General features: G+C 36.3%; 1 protein-coding gene across 2 annotated transcripts in view; it reads left to right on the top strand.

The window, feature by feature from the left end:
• The window catches only part of Prorp (protein only RNase P catalytic subunit), a 135,434-nt gene that overhangs the window by 29,871 nt on the left and 87,376 nt on the right, over window positions 1-18,187 (top strand). For both annotated transcript variants that reach the window (XM_076850190.2, XM_076850189.2), the window contains exon 5: window positions 14,628-14,735. In XM_076850190.2, coding sequence (XP_076706305.2) covers window positions 14,628-14,735 — 108 coding nt within the window. The remainder of the gene's footprint in view (window positions 1-14,627; window positions 14,736-18,187) is intronic.

Consider the following 18,187-nt stretch of genomic DNA (forward strand, 5'->3'; position numbering starts at 1 on the left):
TCAAATGTCTGTGGACAATTGTTAATCATGGGGTTTAATTCATATACCAATTTATTTTGTCCAATCACGTTTGGATCGGCCTAAGGCAGGCTGCCCCTCCAATTTTAGGATTTTCCACACTAAGACTGTCCATTGTATTTCTCAACTTTTTCGGTACTTGTGTGCCAATTGGGCTACTCCCCGCCAGCAACCCGGCTCTATTGACGTCTCTTTCCTTGTTTAGTATACCCCAAAATTTCTAATAGGGGTCACTAAGCTTCAAGAAAAACTGTTACCCTCTAGTCTGCCATCTTCCAATCCCAATGGTTCCTTTTTATTGCTGAATAGTATTCTAGCCTATGAATTTACTCAGTTTGTATGTTTACCAGTTGATGGACTTTGGGGTTTTTTTTCCCCCCTATTCACTTAGTTTTAGTTGTTTTACAGTATTAATTTTAGAACCTGTCTTTCAAATTTGCTTTTCCTTTTTTCACAATATGACTTATGATTTGATTTTTCTTTTTTGTGCTTTGATTATTTTTACAAAATTTTTTTTATTATCTTAGATTTTTCTATTGTCCTCCATCCTGAGTTCTTTGGATTCTAATCTTTTGTGACAAAGTATTCTCACACATGGTAGATTGTTTCCCCTTGTGTTTTGTGATTTTGAACTAGTGAATTCATCCTTAGAGTAATTTGTTCTTTTTAAAGAATGAGAAAATTCCTGTGTGACCTGGATTGTTGATAGTGTCACTCCAAAGAGATTTTGTGTTTGCTTTCATCACTCAGAGGTATTCCTGGATGGGGTCCAGTTTTTGTGTTAATTCTTGGGTGAGAGCATGATGATTTTTTTTTTTTTATCACACATATTGTTTGTCTAAATTTGAACTTTTAGGACACAAACCTGGAGGGTTCCCCACCCCCCCCTTTAGGGAGTTTTTTTTTCTTACTTACATAGCTGGTGGTGATAGTTTGCATGTTATTTTTGTTAATTAGTGTATCATTTTTTAAAGATTTCTGTTTTATCCAAGAGTTTGCTTCTGATTTCTCCCCTCATTTGAGCCCATGTTTTGGTAGGTTTCCTTTCCCATGGGAGTATTGAAAGGCAAGCCTATCTCATTTCATCTATACTTTTCTCCTGCACAACATTAACATCAACACTTATGCTTACCATTTCTGGTTTTCAAAGGTCATACCTCATCTTTAGCATCTGGAAATTGATTTCTTTTTTATACCTGCAAGTTCAACCATTCATTAAAAGTATTTTTGTTGCATTTTTTTTCCAGAATTTTTTTAATATTTATTTTTTAGTTATAGGTGGATCTCGCCCATGTCCCGTGTGGGCAGTGGAATTTGGGGTTTCTCTGCATGGACTGAGCTGGCTGCAAAATAAAGCTAAGAAAAGAAGGTGGCAAAAAAACCCCACAGGACACAGAAAGTAATTTTGAAAGCAAGGGCAGGACTGCTGCCCGACCTTAGGGGTTGAGCTTCTAAACTGGAAAGAGAAAATGAGGGTCTTTGTATGCTTTATTTATATGGGAGACCTTCAGAGGCTTTCTACAGAATGTTTTTTGCCAAATAAGATAGGAGGTGAGCTGTTCAGTTCCCAGTGGTTCACACCTAACTCCAGATCTATAAGATCAGTCTTTCTAGCCCAGCAAAGACAGAGGTCACATGCATTGTGCAATCCATTAAATAGGAGGAGCCACAAGATAGCTTGCAATGCCAAGCCACAGTCTCCTTGGCTCAAACCCTAGTGAAGACATTCAAATAGCTCAGAGGTGGCTCCCCACAGGTGAACACAGTACCATTATTTTATTTTTATGTGTTGCTGAGGATCTAACCCTGTGCCTCTTGTATGCTAAGCAAGTGCTCTACCTCTGAGCCACACCCCCAGCCCCCAGATTTTTAACATATTTATAGCAGGAAGTTTGGTTTGTTTGCTTTTTCATTTTATTGGAATCAGAAAACTCAAATAAGATACAAATATTTTTAATAACATACTGTAGTAATTGTAGTTAATGAAATAGCTATATATAGTAAATTAAAAATAAGAGTTATAACTTATTATTAAATGAGTGTAAAAGGACTGGGGATACAACTCAGTTGATAGAGTGCTTGCCTTGCATGCACAAAGCCCTGGGTTCAATCCCTAGCACCACACCAAAAAAAAAAAAAAAAAAAAAAAGTAAACTTTTGAACTGTTTCTATTTTGACAAGATTTGAGAAATATTTAAAAGTTTTCTAGTCTCCATATTAATTGTCAAGTTACAGTGGCACATTCAGACTATCTACACTAAAATAGTCATGTTAGTGTTCTTTTTACTTAAGATTTAGTTGGATCCAATGGTTTAAAGAAATCACATGATTTATTTGGCCATTTGATACAGATATGCTGTTTTTTTCTTTTTTAACTGATACTCACTTACTAAGAACAATGTTTCCAAGCCAAACGGCTGGTATTCCCCTATTTTTCCACTTCTACTATGCCTAAAATCAGTTAATTTAATAGTCACTTTCTTAACAATCTTTAGAAAATGTTATCTAGTAATATGGTGGACATATGTTAAGATCACTTGATTTTTATGCTATAAAGCTTTTTTGTCTTCTTGTTGTTGTTGGTTTTGGTGGTACTGGGGATTGAACCCACTGATTTTAACCTCTCGGCACATTACAGCCCTCTTTTAAATTTTGAGACAGAGTCTTGTTAAATTCCTTAGGACCTTGCTAAGTTGCTGAGGCTGGCCTGGAACTTTGGGCCTCATGCCTCAGCAACCTGAGTTGTTGGAACTACAGGTGTGTTCCATCATGCTTGTGTGTATCAGCAGTTTCTTTTTTGTTTTGTTTTTTGGTACTTAAATGCTGCAGTCTCTGGCTGGGCACAAATCACGAATCTCCACACAGCTTGTAGATTCAAACAGCAATTCTTTATTCCCGAACTCACACCGGCCGTCTACAAACACGTTCTGGGGGAATCTACGTTCTCTGCCCAAATCCACTCTCTCCCAAATCCACTACTCTGCCAAAATCCAATCCGCATGGGCTTCTGTCTCCCAAAATATACTGTCTGACCCTAAGCACTCAAGAGGAACTCAGCAGCAGGATACGCCCTATTCCAAAAGAGGAACACCCTAATCTCCTATTATACTAAACCGCCCTATTCTAAAGGGGAAACACCCTACTCTCCTATTATGCTAAACTGCCCTATTCTAAAGGGGGAACACCCTAAACACGATCCTGCCCTGGTCCTTGAGCAAGGTCACCTTTCAGAAGTCCTTCCACTAGACAGCATGGGAGTAAGCTGGCAAGGAATTTGTCATTCCTACTTGGCTGATGGCTCCCAGCATCTCCCCCCTTCTGATTAATTAAACAACAAGTAATGTGGCTTAAGGACCGTGCCTGGTAGGTTGTCCAGTTCAACATATGGCTCTTACCCGTCATTGGAAAACTGACCTTTAGGCGTCAGCCTCCTGTCTTAGGTTGATACCACTGCAACTGGATCATACCCGTCACTGACTACCGGTCCAGCATACAGCCATACTTGTGGATAGGTCTATGCACCAGTGGGGGGATGAGGTTCTTTGCCTCACCTCTGTTGGCCCCCAAATTTGGCCTTGGTGCCAGTGGGGGAGTGAGGTTAATGTGGCTTAAGGACCGTGCCTGGTAGGTTGTCCAATTCAACATATGGTTCTTACCCGTCATCGGAAAACTGACCTTTAGGCAACTGACCTTTAGGCGTCAGCCTCCTGTCTTAGGTTGATACCACTGCAATTGGATCATACCCGTCACTGACTACCGGTCCAGCATATAGCCATTGGCCCCCAAATTTTAGACCATCACTAGCAGAAGGGAGGAGGATACAGAAATGCCACGACACCAAGCCAATTGACAGTTCCTTTGGAAAAATTGCATCATTGGTGACACCATCAGCAAAGATCACTGGTGACACCATCAGCAAAGATATGCCAGCATTACCACAATTTGCTGCACTAAACGTAGTTACATAGTCCAGGCAAGTTCTGTAAGCAGTTCAAAGGGGAGGAATCTATCAATCTGTCCGTCTCTTCCCAAAGTCCGTTTCCTCCCAAAGTAAGTTGACTCCTTGATTGAGCATACTTGTTGAGTTATATTCATTGGGATGAAGATAGGAATTCTGGCACTGATGCTAAAAAGACATTAACCTGAAAAGAATTATTAAATATAATGAAAAGGAAAGGTGAAAGTAAACAAACAGATCTGTTAACCTACTTAAAAAACAATCCTTAACAGCTGTTTACCTGATTTAAATTAGTAAACAAGCAGATCTGTTAACCACCTTTAAAAACAATCTTTAACAGCTGTTTACCTAATTTAAATTAAGCCATTTAAATCACGTGAATAATAAAAAAAATAATTCGGATCCATTTTCTCATGAGCGCTCCTCATATATAAAATACGCACACACAGACATACAACACAAAACACAAATGTGCAAACAAACGTACAACACATAAGATAATAATAAAGGCCTTGTAGCTTTACCTAGGTGAAATCTCCATTGCAATGTTTAAAAACTCTATAGTCAAAAAAATAAAACTGATCAGAAAAACATTAACCTAGGTTTGTATGAGCTCAAAAAATAAAAATAGAACCTTATGATGTGGAAAATGCAATAATAAAATAGATATTGAAAAAAGCATCCTGGTTAATCACAGTCGCAGATGTAAGAATGGCCAAGCTGGAGTTCTGGATATCAGCTGTTATGGATTTGAGTCAAATCATCTTCTTTTCGATCTGTAGAAATCGTTTTGGTTAGTCTTTCTGGAATCCAAATCGGCTGCTGTTCTCCCTGTGGAAACACGCAAACAGAGCCCCGACTCCAGACAATCACTGGGTCTGGACCTTTCCATTGTCCTGTTAGAATATCTTTCCAAAGAACTTTAGGCTTATGCACATTTTTTGGATACATATGCCTTTCCGCAGCACTAAGTCCTGATGAATCCAAATTTAAAAAGTTTAGAGTAAAAAGCGTTATTTTAAGTTTATCTTTGGGGGATATATACCCCTTTCCAATTCCCTCTTTTTGTTTTAGTAAGTACGTTTTAATAGTTTGATGAGCTCTTTCAACTATGCCTTGTCCCTGTGGATTGTATGGGATTCCTGTTATATGAGTAATACCAAATGATGAGCAAAATTGTTTAAAAGAGGTAGAGGTATAGCCAGGACCGTTATCAATTTTTAACTGTTTAGGAACGCCCACAGTGGCAAAATTTTGTAAGCAATGAGCTATAACATCTTTAGTTTTTTCTCCTGCATGAAGGGAGCCCATCAAAAATCCGGAAGAAGTATCAACTGTAACATGTAAATATTTTAATTTTCCAAATTCTGGCAAGTGTGTGACGTCCATCTGCCAAATATGGTTAGGTATCAGTCCTCTAGGATTGACTCCAAGATTAACTTGTGGTAAAAAGGTCACACAATTTTGACATTGTTTTATTATATGTCTGGCTTGTTCCTTAGTTATTTTAAAACGCTTTTGTAAAGTATTAGCATTAACATGGAATTTTTTATGAAAATTCGTAGCTTCTTCTAGTGTAGAGAAAATATGTATGTCATGTGTAGTTTTATCTGCTAAATCATTGCCCAAACTAAGGGCTCCAGGCAATCCTGTATGTGCTCTAATATGTCCTATAAAGAATGGATCTTTTCTGTCCCAGATTAGACTTTGTATAGTGGAAAACAAAGAGAAAACAGTAGAAGAAGGGGAAATCCTACCAGCATCTTCAAGAGATACTATAGCATTAACTACATACTGACTATCAGAAAATAAATTAAATACAGAATCTTTAAACATTAAAAAGGTTTGTAATACTGCATTAAGCTCTACCTTTTGAGCTGATTGTTTGGGTACTAAAAATGTAAAAGTTTGATCAGGGGTAACTACTGCTGCTGTACCATTATTTGACCCATCAGTGAATATATTTGGAGCATTCATGATAGGGGTTTTTCTTGTCATTTTTGGAAAAACTACAGGATGCTTAGACCAAAAAGACAACAAAGGATTAGATGGTAAGTGATTATCAAATGAAACATTAGATTTACACATGATTATTGCCCAAGTATTTAACTCATTAGCTAACTCATCAATTTGATCCATAGTGTATGGAGTAATAATTTTATTGGGAGAAATTCCAAACACTCCCTTCGCTGCTTTTATTCCTTTGAGTATTAATTGTCCTACAGCCTCAGGATACCTAGTAAGAATAGTGTTAGGAGAATAAGATAAATGTATCCACAATAATGGACCTTCTTGCCAAAATACTCCTGTAGGAATATTTTTTGTTGGTAGTACAATAAATAATAAAGGCAAACTTATATCAATTCTATCCAAATGTATATTTTCCATATATGTTTCAATAATTTTCAATGCCTTTCTTGCTTTAGGAGTTAATATGCAAGGTGAGTTTGGATCTGATGGACCTTTTAGAATATCAAATAAAGGTCCCAACTCTCCTGTTGGTATGCCTAGATAAGGCCTTATCCAATTTATGTCTCCCAATAACTTTTGAAAGTCGTTAAGTGACTTGAGTTGATCTACTCGTATTTGAATTTTTGGTGGACGGACCATGGTTGAGGATAATAGAACTCCTAAATAATTAATTGGAAAATTTAATTGTACTTTATCTATTGCTATCTCTAGATTATAATTTTTAATAAGTTTGTAAGTGTGGCATAACATTCCAGCAATATGTTTTTATCTTTATGTGCCAATAATACATCATCCATATAGTGAAATATTTGTAGTTCAGGATTTTGATTTCTAAGTGGCTGGATTGCTTTATTAACATATATTTGACACATAGTTGGACTGTTAGCCATCCCTTGAGGGAGTACTTTCCATTCATATCTCTGATCAGGACCTTCATGATTTAATGCAGGGATAGTAAATGCAAAACGTGGACTATCCTCGGGATGAATTGGAATTGAAAAAAACAATCTTTAATATCTATGGCTAAAACATGCCATGTTTTTGGCAAAGCAGACAATTGAGGAATCCCTGATTGAGCAGGTCCCATAATAACCATTTCATTATTAATGGCTCTTAAATCTTGCAATAATCTCCATTTACCAGATTTCTTTTTAATGACAAAAATGGGAGTATTATGGGGAGATATGGAAGGTTGTATATGTCCTTCCGCTAATTGTTGTTTGACCAGATCATGGGCTACTTGTATCTTTAGTCAGGGGCCACTGAGGAACCCACACTGGTCTTTCTGATTTCCAAGTAATTTTTATTGTCTCAGTGGCCCTTTCTGAAAATCCAACCCATGTCTGTCTGTTCCTTGATCTATTTGAATTGGTGCTGCTATACCTTGTCCTTGTTTTCCTAATCTTTTTTCTTTCCTAAAACCTTGTCTAGCCCTAGTAGTGGGCGCATTAGGATTGATGTTATTTGTTAACGTCAAACCTAATTGATCTAGGACATCTCGTCCCCATAAATTTATAGGAAGATGATCCAATACATAGGGCTGTATAGTTCCCTCACATCCTTCAGGATCCTTCCAATCTAATATCATTGCACTTCTATGGGGATTAGTAGCCACTCCTAGGCCTCGAAGCGTTTGAGTGGCTTGTTGTAATGGCCAATGTTTTGGCCATTCCTTACTAGATATGATGCTAAGGTCTGCACCTGTGTCCAGTAGCCCATTAAAGTCGTGTCCTTGAATATTTAGTTTTAACATTGGGCGAGAATCTAAATTTAAAGACAACATAGTCCAATCTACACCTGTGGAGCCTAATCCCCTGGAACCTCTTTTTACACTATGACTAGGAAATTTATTATGTAGGCTGGGTATTATTAACAACTGTGCTATTCTGTCTCCAGGTGAAATTACTGATATACCTCTTGGAGAACTAGCTATAATTTTTATTTCACCTACATAATCGGGATCAATTACCCCGGGACTTATCATAAGTCCTTTTAATGTAGATGAACTACATCCCAATAATAAGCCTACTGTCCCTTGAGGAAGAGGTCCTTTTATTCCTGTGGGAATGATTTGAACTCCCATCTCTGGAGTTAGTACTGCTCTGGCAGAGGCGCAGATGTCCAACCCTGCGCTCCCTCGGGTTTGTCTGATGAGGGATTTAATGGACAATGTGTCCTGGGCACTACTCTGATGGTGTTGCTGGGTTCCTCCACTGCCCCGTATATTTGTGGTTGTGGGCCCCGGAGCATTGGGCCCGGCTGTCCGTTTTTTGGCAATGGAGCCTGATGCCTTTCTCCACGATATCGTGGGTAAATACCTGGTCCTTGTCCGTTTTTTGATAAGGGAGTACCCTCTATGGTAGTTTGAGAACGGCATTCATTAGCCCAATGTCTCCCTCTACGGCATCGTGGGCAAATACCCGGTATTCTATTTCTTTGATACCTAGTTTTGTTAAATCCTCCTCCTATGGGGCAACTCCTTTTAAAATGTCCTGTTTGTTCACAATCATAGCATGTTTTTGGCCTGGCATCTAAAGCCTGTTGTACTGCAGCTGCCAAGACTTGCCCTTGTTCATTAATATCTCTACATAATTTAATATATGTGTTTAAATCTTCATGTCTCCATGGTCTAATAACCTCTCTGCAGCAACGATTTGCTTGGTCATAAGCCAGTTGTTTTATCAATGGCATTGCTTGTTCCGTATCCCCAAATATTTTGGCAGCCGTTTGAATTAGCCTATCTACAAAGTCAGCGTAAGGTTCATTAGCTCTCTGTATTACCTTAGATAGCTGACCTTGTAAATCTCCATGTCCTTGTAAAGTCTTCCATGCCCTAACTGCGTCTGCAGCAATTTGTGCATATATAGCAGGATCATATTCAATTTGTTGCCGCTGACCCTCATAAGGTCCTTTTCCTAGCAACATTTCTAAATTTCTTTGAGGGTAACCGGCTGCTGCATTTCGCCTAGCTGTCTCTGCACAAAATTCCTCATTGGCAACCTTCCATAACAAATATTGTCCTCCATTTAGCACAGATTTACACATGCTAGCCCAATCTGCTGGCGTCATGTCCAAGTTAGTAATGGACTCGACTATGCTCACCGTGAAGGGAGCTTGGGGACCATAGGTTGTTACAGCCTCCTTTAACTGCTTCACTGTTTTAAAATCTAAAGCACGGTGAATTCGCTGCCCTCCTACCTTCAAGTACAGGGCATGCTAATCTTTGAGGTCCTGTCTCAGGATCCCATTTATCAACTACGGGGTTTGAGGGCCACTCAGCTGTCTCTATCGGTGGGGCTGTTGGTTGAATTAAACTCTCTTGTGATAAAACGGAGTTAGTAACAGCCTCCTGTTGTGGCTTTTTTCCTAACAACCCCTTTTCCTTTAAATTTTCTTCCTCTGTCTGACTAGCTCGAGAGACCTTCTCTTTTGCTTGATCTAAAACGTCTTTCTCCATGTTCTGAACCTCTAACAATTTACTTAACATCTTTTCAGTTTGTTTTAATCTACTATAAAGATAACACAACCCAATAAGGTAACACAAAACAAAACTGAAATTGAATGAAGCAAAAACGGAATAAAAAATCGTTGTATCAATTTTCTCTTCCTCAGGGCCGACAAACTTCAAACCTTTAGTCAACCATTTTTTCCAGTTTGCCTGAGAAATTTCTAGGGATAGGCAGCTTGAAAGAAAAACAAAATAAATCAAAAGAAGAACACATTGTTTTTTGAAATGGTCACCCATTCTTTTGCTCTCCTTCCCTCAGGGGCGAGCAATTTCACTTACCCCCAAGCTTCAGGCGTTCCGCGTACGAGCCACCAGATGCTGCAGTCTCTGGCTGGGCACAAATCACGAGTCTCCACACAGCTTGTAGATTCAAACAGCAATTCTTTATTCCCGAACTCACACCGGCCGTCTACAAACACGTTCTGGGGGAATCTACGTTCTCTGCCCAAATCCACTCTCTCCCAAATCCACTACTCTGCCAAAATCCAATCCGCATGGGCTTCTGTCTCCCAAAATATACTGTCTGACCCTAAGCACTCAAGAGGAACTCAGCAGCAGGATACGCCCTATTCCAAAAGAGGAACACCCTAATCTCCTATTATACTAAACCGCCCTATTCTAAAGGGGAAACACCCTACTCTCCTATTATGCTAAACTGCCCTATTCTAAAGGGGGAACACCCTAAACACGATCCTGCCCTGGTCCTTGAGCAAGGTCACCTTTCAGAAGTCCTTCCACTAGACAGCATGGGAGTAAGCTGGCAAGGAATTTGTCATTCCTACTTGGCTGATGGCTCCCAGCACTTAAACCCAAGGGTACTTAACCACTGAGTACATCCCCAGCCCCTCACCCTTTTTTTTCTGATAGAGGGTCTCTCTAAGTTGCTGAGGCTGGCTTTGAACTTGGGATCCACTGGGATTACAGGCATGCACCACAGTGTGCTGGCAACAGTTTCTTATAATAGCTGAATAGTATTTCATTGTCTAGATATGCCACTTTTTTTTTCATTTATTCACTAATTTGAATTGTTTCCAATTTGGGGTTAGGGATGTAGCTCAGTGGTAGAGCACTTGCCTAGCATGCATGAGACCCTGGGTTCCATCCCCAGCATAGAAACAAAAAATTACATGTGAATTGTTCCTAATTTTGGCAATTAGGCATAAAGCTACTATCAACATCCACTTGTAAGTCTTTGTACAGGTGTTTGTTTTCATTCTTCTTTTGTACATATATCTAGAATGGAATTGCTCAATTGTTACGAAAAGCTCAGTCCTTGTCCCCAGTGCCAGTTCATGCCAATTTAATGAGGACAGGATTTTGAGTAAAAGGAAAAAGTCTTATTGCTTTGCTAGAAAGGAGAAACACAGGGGACTCTAGTCCCAGAGGCTGTGGATCTACCTATCAGGGAAAACAGAGGGCTTTTAAAGAAGCTATTCAAAGGCTACATTCCAGGTGTGCCCTGGCCAAGGGGTCCCAGATGCAGCCTGATGGTGTGTTGAAATTCACTTGTTAGTTTGGGAGATAGTCACTTCTTAGTTCTTCTGGTGACATCTTTCTGTGGAGAACAGATAACTCAAGGTAATCTTATTTCCCCACCTCTAGGTTAGAGAAGGGGAGAGGGAGAAGAGGAAATGGAAAAAACAAACAAACAAATAAACATGTCCCTTTAAAATAAGCAGCGGGCTGGGGTTGTGGCTCAGAGGTAGAGCGCTCACCTACCATGCTTGAGGCACTGGGTTCGATTCTCAGCACCACATAAAAATAAAATAAAGATATTGCTGTAATTAAAAATAAACATTTTTAAAAAATAAAATAAAATAAGCACCAAGGGCTATATTCAAAAGACAGAAGTGCCAAGAGCATGCATTGGAGAAAAGATAGCCTCTTCAACAAATGGTGCTGGGAAAACTGAAAGTCCATATGCAACAAAATGAGATTAAACCCCCATCTCTCACCATGCACAAAACTCAACTCAAAATGGATCAAGGACTTAGGAATACAATCAGAGACCCTGCATCTAATAGAAGAAAAAGTAGGCCCTATTCTCCATCATGTGGGATTAGGCCCCAACTTCCTTAATAAGACTCCTGTGGCACAAGAATTAAAATCAAGAATCAATAAATGGGATGGAATCGAAATAAAAAACTTCTTCTCAGCAAAAGAAACAATCTGTGAGATGAATAGAGAGCCTATATCTCGGGAGCAAATCTTTACCCCTCACACACATCAGATAGTGCACTAATCACTAAGGTATATAAAGAACTCAAAAAGCTAAACACCAGAAGATAATCCAATCAATAAACAGGCCAAGAACCTGAAGAGACACTTCTCAGAAGATGATGTACAATCAGTCAATAAATACATGAAACACTGATGATCATCACTAGCCATTAGAGAAATGCAAATCAAAACTACTAAGATTTCATCTCACTCCATTCAGAATGACAGCTATTAAGAATACAAACAACCATAAGTGTTGGCGAGGATGTGGGGACAATGGTACATTCATACACTGATGGTGGGACTGCAAATTGTGCAGCCAATATGGAAAGCAGTATGAATATTTCTTGGAAAATTGGGAATGGAACCACCATTTGACCTAGCTATCCCACTCCTTGTTCTATACCTAAAGGACTTAAAAACAGCATACTGCAGGGACACAGCTACATCAATGTTTATAGCAGCACAATTCACAATAGCAAAACTGTGGAACCAACCTAGATGTCCTTCAATAGATGAATAGATTTTAAAAATGTGGCATATATACACAATGGAATATTACTCAGCAATAAAAAAAGAATAAAATCATGGCATTTGCAGGTAAATGGATGGAGTTGGAGAAGATAATGCTAAGTGAAGTTAGCCAAATTAAAAAAAGGTAAAGTGGACCACTGTTACAGTATAAGTGTATGCTTAAATTTATAAGAAATTGCCAGTATGTATATAGGTGACTCTATGACCAGTGTGATCCTGCAATCTGTACAATTAGAAAAATGAGAAATTATACCCCAATGATTCAAATGTATGAATTGCCAAGATCATTGTAATATCATGAATAGCTAATAAAAATAAATAATAAAAAAGAAATTGCCAGATTATTTTCCAAAGTTGTGTCATTCTGCATTTCTGCCAGCAATGTCTAATCATTCCAGTTGCTCCACATACTTATTATAGTCAGACTTCTTAATTTCAGCCATTCTAGTGGATGTGTAATAGTTTCTTACTGTAAAGATTTCCCTAATGAGTCAATATTGGTCCAAAGAGAGTTTTCATCTTAAATCCATGGTTCATAGTTTTTGTCACTGTCCCAGTAATGTCCTTTATATGCTTTTCTTTTCCCTAAATTCAGTTCAGTATCACACATTGCATTTAGTTGTCATGTTTTATTTTAAACTGAGTTTAAAGTGAGTAGGGAAAGTTTTAGTTTTGTCGGTCTTTCACCTCAACTTAAAAAAAAAATAGGCCTATTGTTTTATAGAATGCCTCTCCATTTAGATTTATCTGATATTTCCTTATGATTAAATTTTCTGAATGAATTTTTGGCCAGAATACTACAAAAATTATGCTCTGTTCATCAGAGGGGTTTTGTATCAAGGAGTTCACTAAATGAATATTAATGATGACTCTATTTGCTGCTCAAGAAGTTTTTGCCTATCTGGTGTTGCAAAGAATTTTCCAATTTTCATCCAGAAACTTCATAGTTTGGGCTTTTAGATTTAGGTTTATGATCCATTTAGAAAAAGGTTTTTTTTATTATTTTACTTTCTTTGAAATTTGATATACTACCTTTTTTTCTAGCTTCTTAAAGTGAAAAATTACATAAAATAGTTGCAGGTCTTTCTTGATTTTTATGTAAGCATTTAAAGGTATAGTGTCTTTTATTTCCTATCCTCAGAAGTCATAAAGCCTCACTTCTGATCTCCTTCATTCACATACATACAAAGGATATTCAAGAAGAGTGAATTATAATTACTCTACCATTTTTAAAGAAATAGTTATTTTTTAGTTGTAGTGGGACACAATACCTTTATTTTATCATTTATTTTTATGTGGTGCTGAGGATCAAACCCAGGGCTTCACACGGGCTAGGCAAGTGCTCTGTAGCTGAACCACAATCCCAGCCACATGACTCTACCTTTTGAGGTGGGAGAAGTGTTAAAGAAATTTCAGACATGTGGTATTTTGTTTTGTTTTGTTTTGTTTTGTTTTTTTCTGTTACTGGTGAATTGAATGCATGAGCACTCTACCATTCAATGTTTTAAAACTACCAAACCTTCCAAATATCATGTCCCTTTCAGTTTCTGCCTGCTTTTTGTCATTCTTTAGTACCTTCAAATGTAGTTGGGTTTTAATCTAGAATTTCTATTATTATCTGGTAGTCCAGCACAAACTATTTTATCACTTCCAGATGTCAGAACCCTTCCCTTTCTTTTTATTCCCCATAGCACTCATCACATTTAATATATAATAACTTATTAATTTGATTTATTTTGTATGCCTTCCCATAGTTCTCCATTAAATTAGGGATTGTTGTCTCATTTGGTAAAGGGCTAAGCAAATATTTGTTAGAGCAGGGCACAGTGATGCATACATATAACCCCAGCAACTGAGGAGGCTAAGTCAGAAGGATCTTGAATTCAGGCTCAGCTTGGTCAACATAGATACCATCTCAAATACAAACAGAAACCCCCAAGTATTTGTTGAATTAATGATCTCCACTTCTTCAAAATAGCTATATATAAATAAAAGACTATTAATGATAAAAGAGGAGGTAAAAATTTTAGAGTCTTGTTCTTTTAGCACAGTTGTACTGGTAGGCTGGCATTTCTGAGGTTCACTTACAAGACAGGACTTAGGAATTTTGACATTATATTTGCCTTTTTGCTTATTGTGTAAATCAATTTAGCAGCCTACATAGGCTGGGTGCAGGTCAAATGAAATTGCAGATGAAGATACTCTGTGAAATTAAAGCACTATGAGATTATAAAACTATATAAGTTAATTATATGCATTTGCATCCATTAGGCTGACTTTTTCAGATTTCATTTTGAGAGTATATTTATATATGTATGTATTTGTAAGGGAAGAATATTTTGAATTATCAAAATAATAAGAAAGTCACTTTATTTGTAATTAAGTTCTTGTTAATGTTTTGTCTGACTTCTTTTTTAGGAACTGAAGAGGTTTGAGAACTTTGTAAAATCCTGTCCTCCTTTTGATATAGTCATTGATGGCCTCAATGTTGCCAAAATGTTTCCTAAAGCTCGTGAATCTCAAGTTGTAAGTACAAGTTTTTATTTTGTTTTTATCCATCTCCTGAAATATTTTTTGCACCTATTTGTGATCTTCAAGTAAATGATTCATAGGCCAAAAGTAAGGAAGTTATTGACGATATTCTGTGGTTCAGACAAGCTCAGGGAACATGTATAAGCCAATGTAATAAGCATTATGGAGTGAGTGAGATAGAGAAATGAACTATGTAAGCATCTACAAGACAAATGTGACATTAAAAAAAAAAAAAAATCCAGTTCCTCTCCAGGGAAATTTCCTTTGAGCTTTTTTTACCATTTAAATTCCTGTACTATTTTATATTTTAATTCAAATCATGCCTTTTTAAATACATTGATAAGTTCAGTGTTTAGTAAGTTGTCAAGAACTTACAACTTAATATAGGAAGAAAAGGATAAAAGAGTAAAAAGAACTAGAGCAAACCATTTTGTAATAATAGATTTTATTTTGTATTCTTCATAAGATAAGATCATTATTAATACTTTAAATAACAGAATAATCTGATTTGTAAGCCTTTTTAAATGAACTTCAGTACATATGGAAGACTAATATACCATATACCACATGCCATCCAGTTTTAATAATATATACAAGTTTTCTTTTATAAGACTAAAAAATATCAATAATCAGTGGCCTCTCATATAAAGCCTTATTTTTTAGACTTTTTTAAAGGTTTGAGCCAACAAAGAAGTTGCCATAGGAGCTAAAAGTAAATGTTAGAGGGGAAGAGTTAAAAGAATGAAATGAAGCAATGTTTATGCTATTATAAGAAATCATAAATTGGTGCAGCCAATTTAGAAAGCAGTATGAAGATTCCTTGGGAAAACTGGGAATGGAACCACTATTTGACCCAGCTATCCCTCTCCTTGGTCTATACCCAAAGGACCTAAAAACAGCATATTACAGGGACACAGCCACGTCAGTGTTTATAGCAGCACAATTCACAATAGCTAAACTGTGGAGCCAACCTAGATGTCCTTCAGTGAAGAATGAATTAAAAAAATGTGGCATTTATACACAATGGAATATTACTCAGAAATAAAAAATAATAAGATCATGGCATTTTCAGGGAAATGGATGACATTAGAACAGATTATGTTAAGTGTTAGCCAATCCCCAAAAAACAAATGCCAAATGTCTTCTCAAAACGGGGTTGGGAGGGAGAGCAGGGGAATAGAGGTGGGAGGGAAAGGAAGGGAGAAGGGGAATAGCATGGATGGTGAAATATACAAAATTATACAAAATACATGTATGAAGATGTGAATTTGGTGTCAACATACCTTATATATAATCAGAGATATGATAAATTATTGTATAATGGTGCATTAAGAATTGTAATACAAAATTAATAAATAAAATCATGATTTTAAAAAAAGAAATCATAAAGAGATTTTTATGCTTTAATTTTTTGGAGTGGCAATATTAGTTTTTTTTAGAATAATTTGATGAGGGGATAAAGGGTTGTATGTTTATTTTACTTTTTGATTTTAGTATATTTTATAAATTTAACCTCGTATAATCATGTAATTTTGCTCTTGCTTTTGACTAACTTCTTTTTTTGGAAATGTCATTGTTTTTTACAAGGCATGTATTATTCTTTTTTCTAGTTGTTCTGAATGTGTTTATTTAGCTTTCAGGATTTAAAATTGATATTACTATAAATGGATTTAAAGTAACTAGAAAATTTTATTAATTTTCCTCTCATTAATTATACCTAGAATTTATCATCACCAGGTTATACTGAAACATCATTTTTTTTACAGTTAAGTGATAGTTAAGTGATAGTATATATTATTTCTCTTAGTTTTTCAAATACTTAACTGTAAGAATTTCCTTTCCTGTCCTCTCTTCAGAGTATCTAGCACCAACCTGTCACTGACAAATTAGAAAATAAGTGAAGACTGTTATATGTTTTAAAATTTTAAAATATTATTACTCTTTTTAAAATTGATCTTCTGAAAAAAATAAGAAAATGAATATATATATTCCTTTAAATTTGTAAAATTTTCCAAATAGAGAGTAAAACTACACAAAGCTAGTGTTATCAGTCTCACATTGTTCACATTGGTGATTAAAAAAAAAAAAAAAGTCTAAGAAATCAAAAGAGTGAGGAATTAAAAAAGAAAGACCAAGTAACAGAGGCTAAGATCTGCCATTTTTGTATAACCTTTAGCTATACCTTCTCTACTCTCTTTGGTGCTACCCTATCATTTCTCTGTGGGTTACATCACATCCCTCTACTTGAAAATGATCACTATATTAGAATAAAATATCTAGAGAGAGCAGTCACTCTTTACTTAGGTTTGTTTTCTAAACATAGTATGTTCATAGGTTAAGCAGTCTTTCTATCATAAGGTAACTATTTTTTATCAATTTATAAATGCCTCAGCAGTATCTAATAAGAATGTCATGATTTTTCATAGCAGTGGTTACTTTAATTCATATTTTATAGATTAGAAAATTGAGGTTAATTTTGTATAATAAATCCTTAGAAAACAGTCATAATATCAAAATTAAATTGTAGAGAGGTCTTGGATTTTAGGCTTGTGGGTCTTAACATTGGCAATCTGTAGTTGAACTATATTATTTCTAAAAAAAAATGCTTTTTCTCGGAGATGCTACTAGTTCAGTTTGGCTGTTTATACTCAGAAAAGCTTACAAATATGAACAAAGGACGATTTTGATTTACAGAAATATGTTTATATATATAAATTGGCAAGAACATACTTTATATACAGAGATACGAAAAATTGTGCTCTATATGTGTAATAAGAATTGTAATGCATTCCACTGTTATCATGTATTTTAAAATAATAATAATAATAAAATCAATTAAAATTTCTGGAAAAAAAAGAAAAAAAATTATTTATTTTTATGTGGTGCTGAGGATTGAACTCAGTGCCTCACACATACTAGGCAAGTGCTCCACCACTGAGCTACAACTCCAACCTGTGCCTACACTCTTATGAGTACATACTTTTAAAATACTTTATTTTAAAAAAAAAATCGGAAATTGAAAATATTTTTTCTATCTATGTATATAGGAGAGCCTTTGAGGCAATGCTATCACCAATTCAAACCAAAGAAGGAAAGATGAAATTTTCATTACTTCATGCTTGGTAAAGCTTAGGATCAGATGAGCTCATTCTGGAAAGTTCCCTTCTAATCTGTGAGAAATAGAGTTTACCTTTTGTTTGACTTTCAGCTTTGCACAAAGCACTAAAAATTAGCTTACCAGAGCCATATTGTAACCCAAACTGGACTAAGTTTTTTGGGAAAAGTAAAATATTGAAGATATGTAGTAGACATGTTGTAAGAGAAATATAGATATTTTGAAAGACTCTAGACTATTTGCGCAGAAAGGCAAAGAACAAAAGGTCAACCAGTGAAATCATAGGCCTCTGCTACTACTTTTGGCTTTACTCTTAAAAGAATTTAATGTT

Source organism: Callospermophilus lateralis, chromosome 3 (assembly GCF_048772815.1).
Source record: "Callospermophilus lateralis isolate mCalLat2 chromosome 3, mCalLat2.hap1, whole genome shotgun sequence".
Taxonomy (NCBI): Eukaryota; Metazoa; Chordata; class Mammalia; order Rodentia; family Sciuridae; genus Callospermophilus; species Callospermophilus lateralis.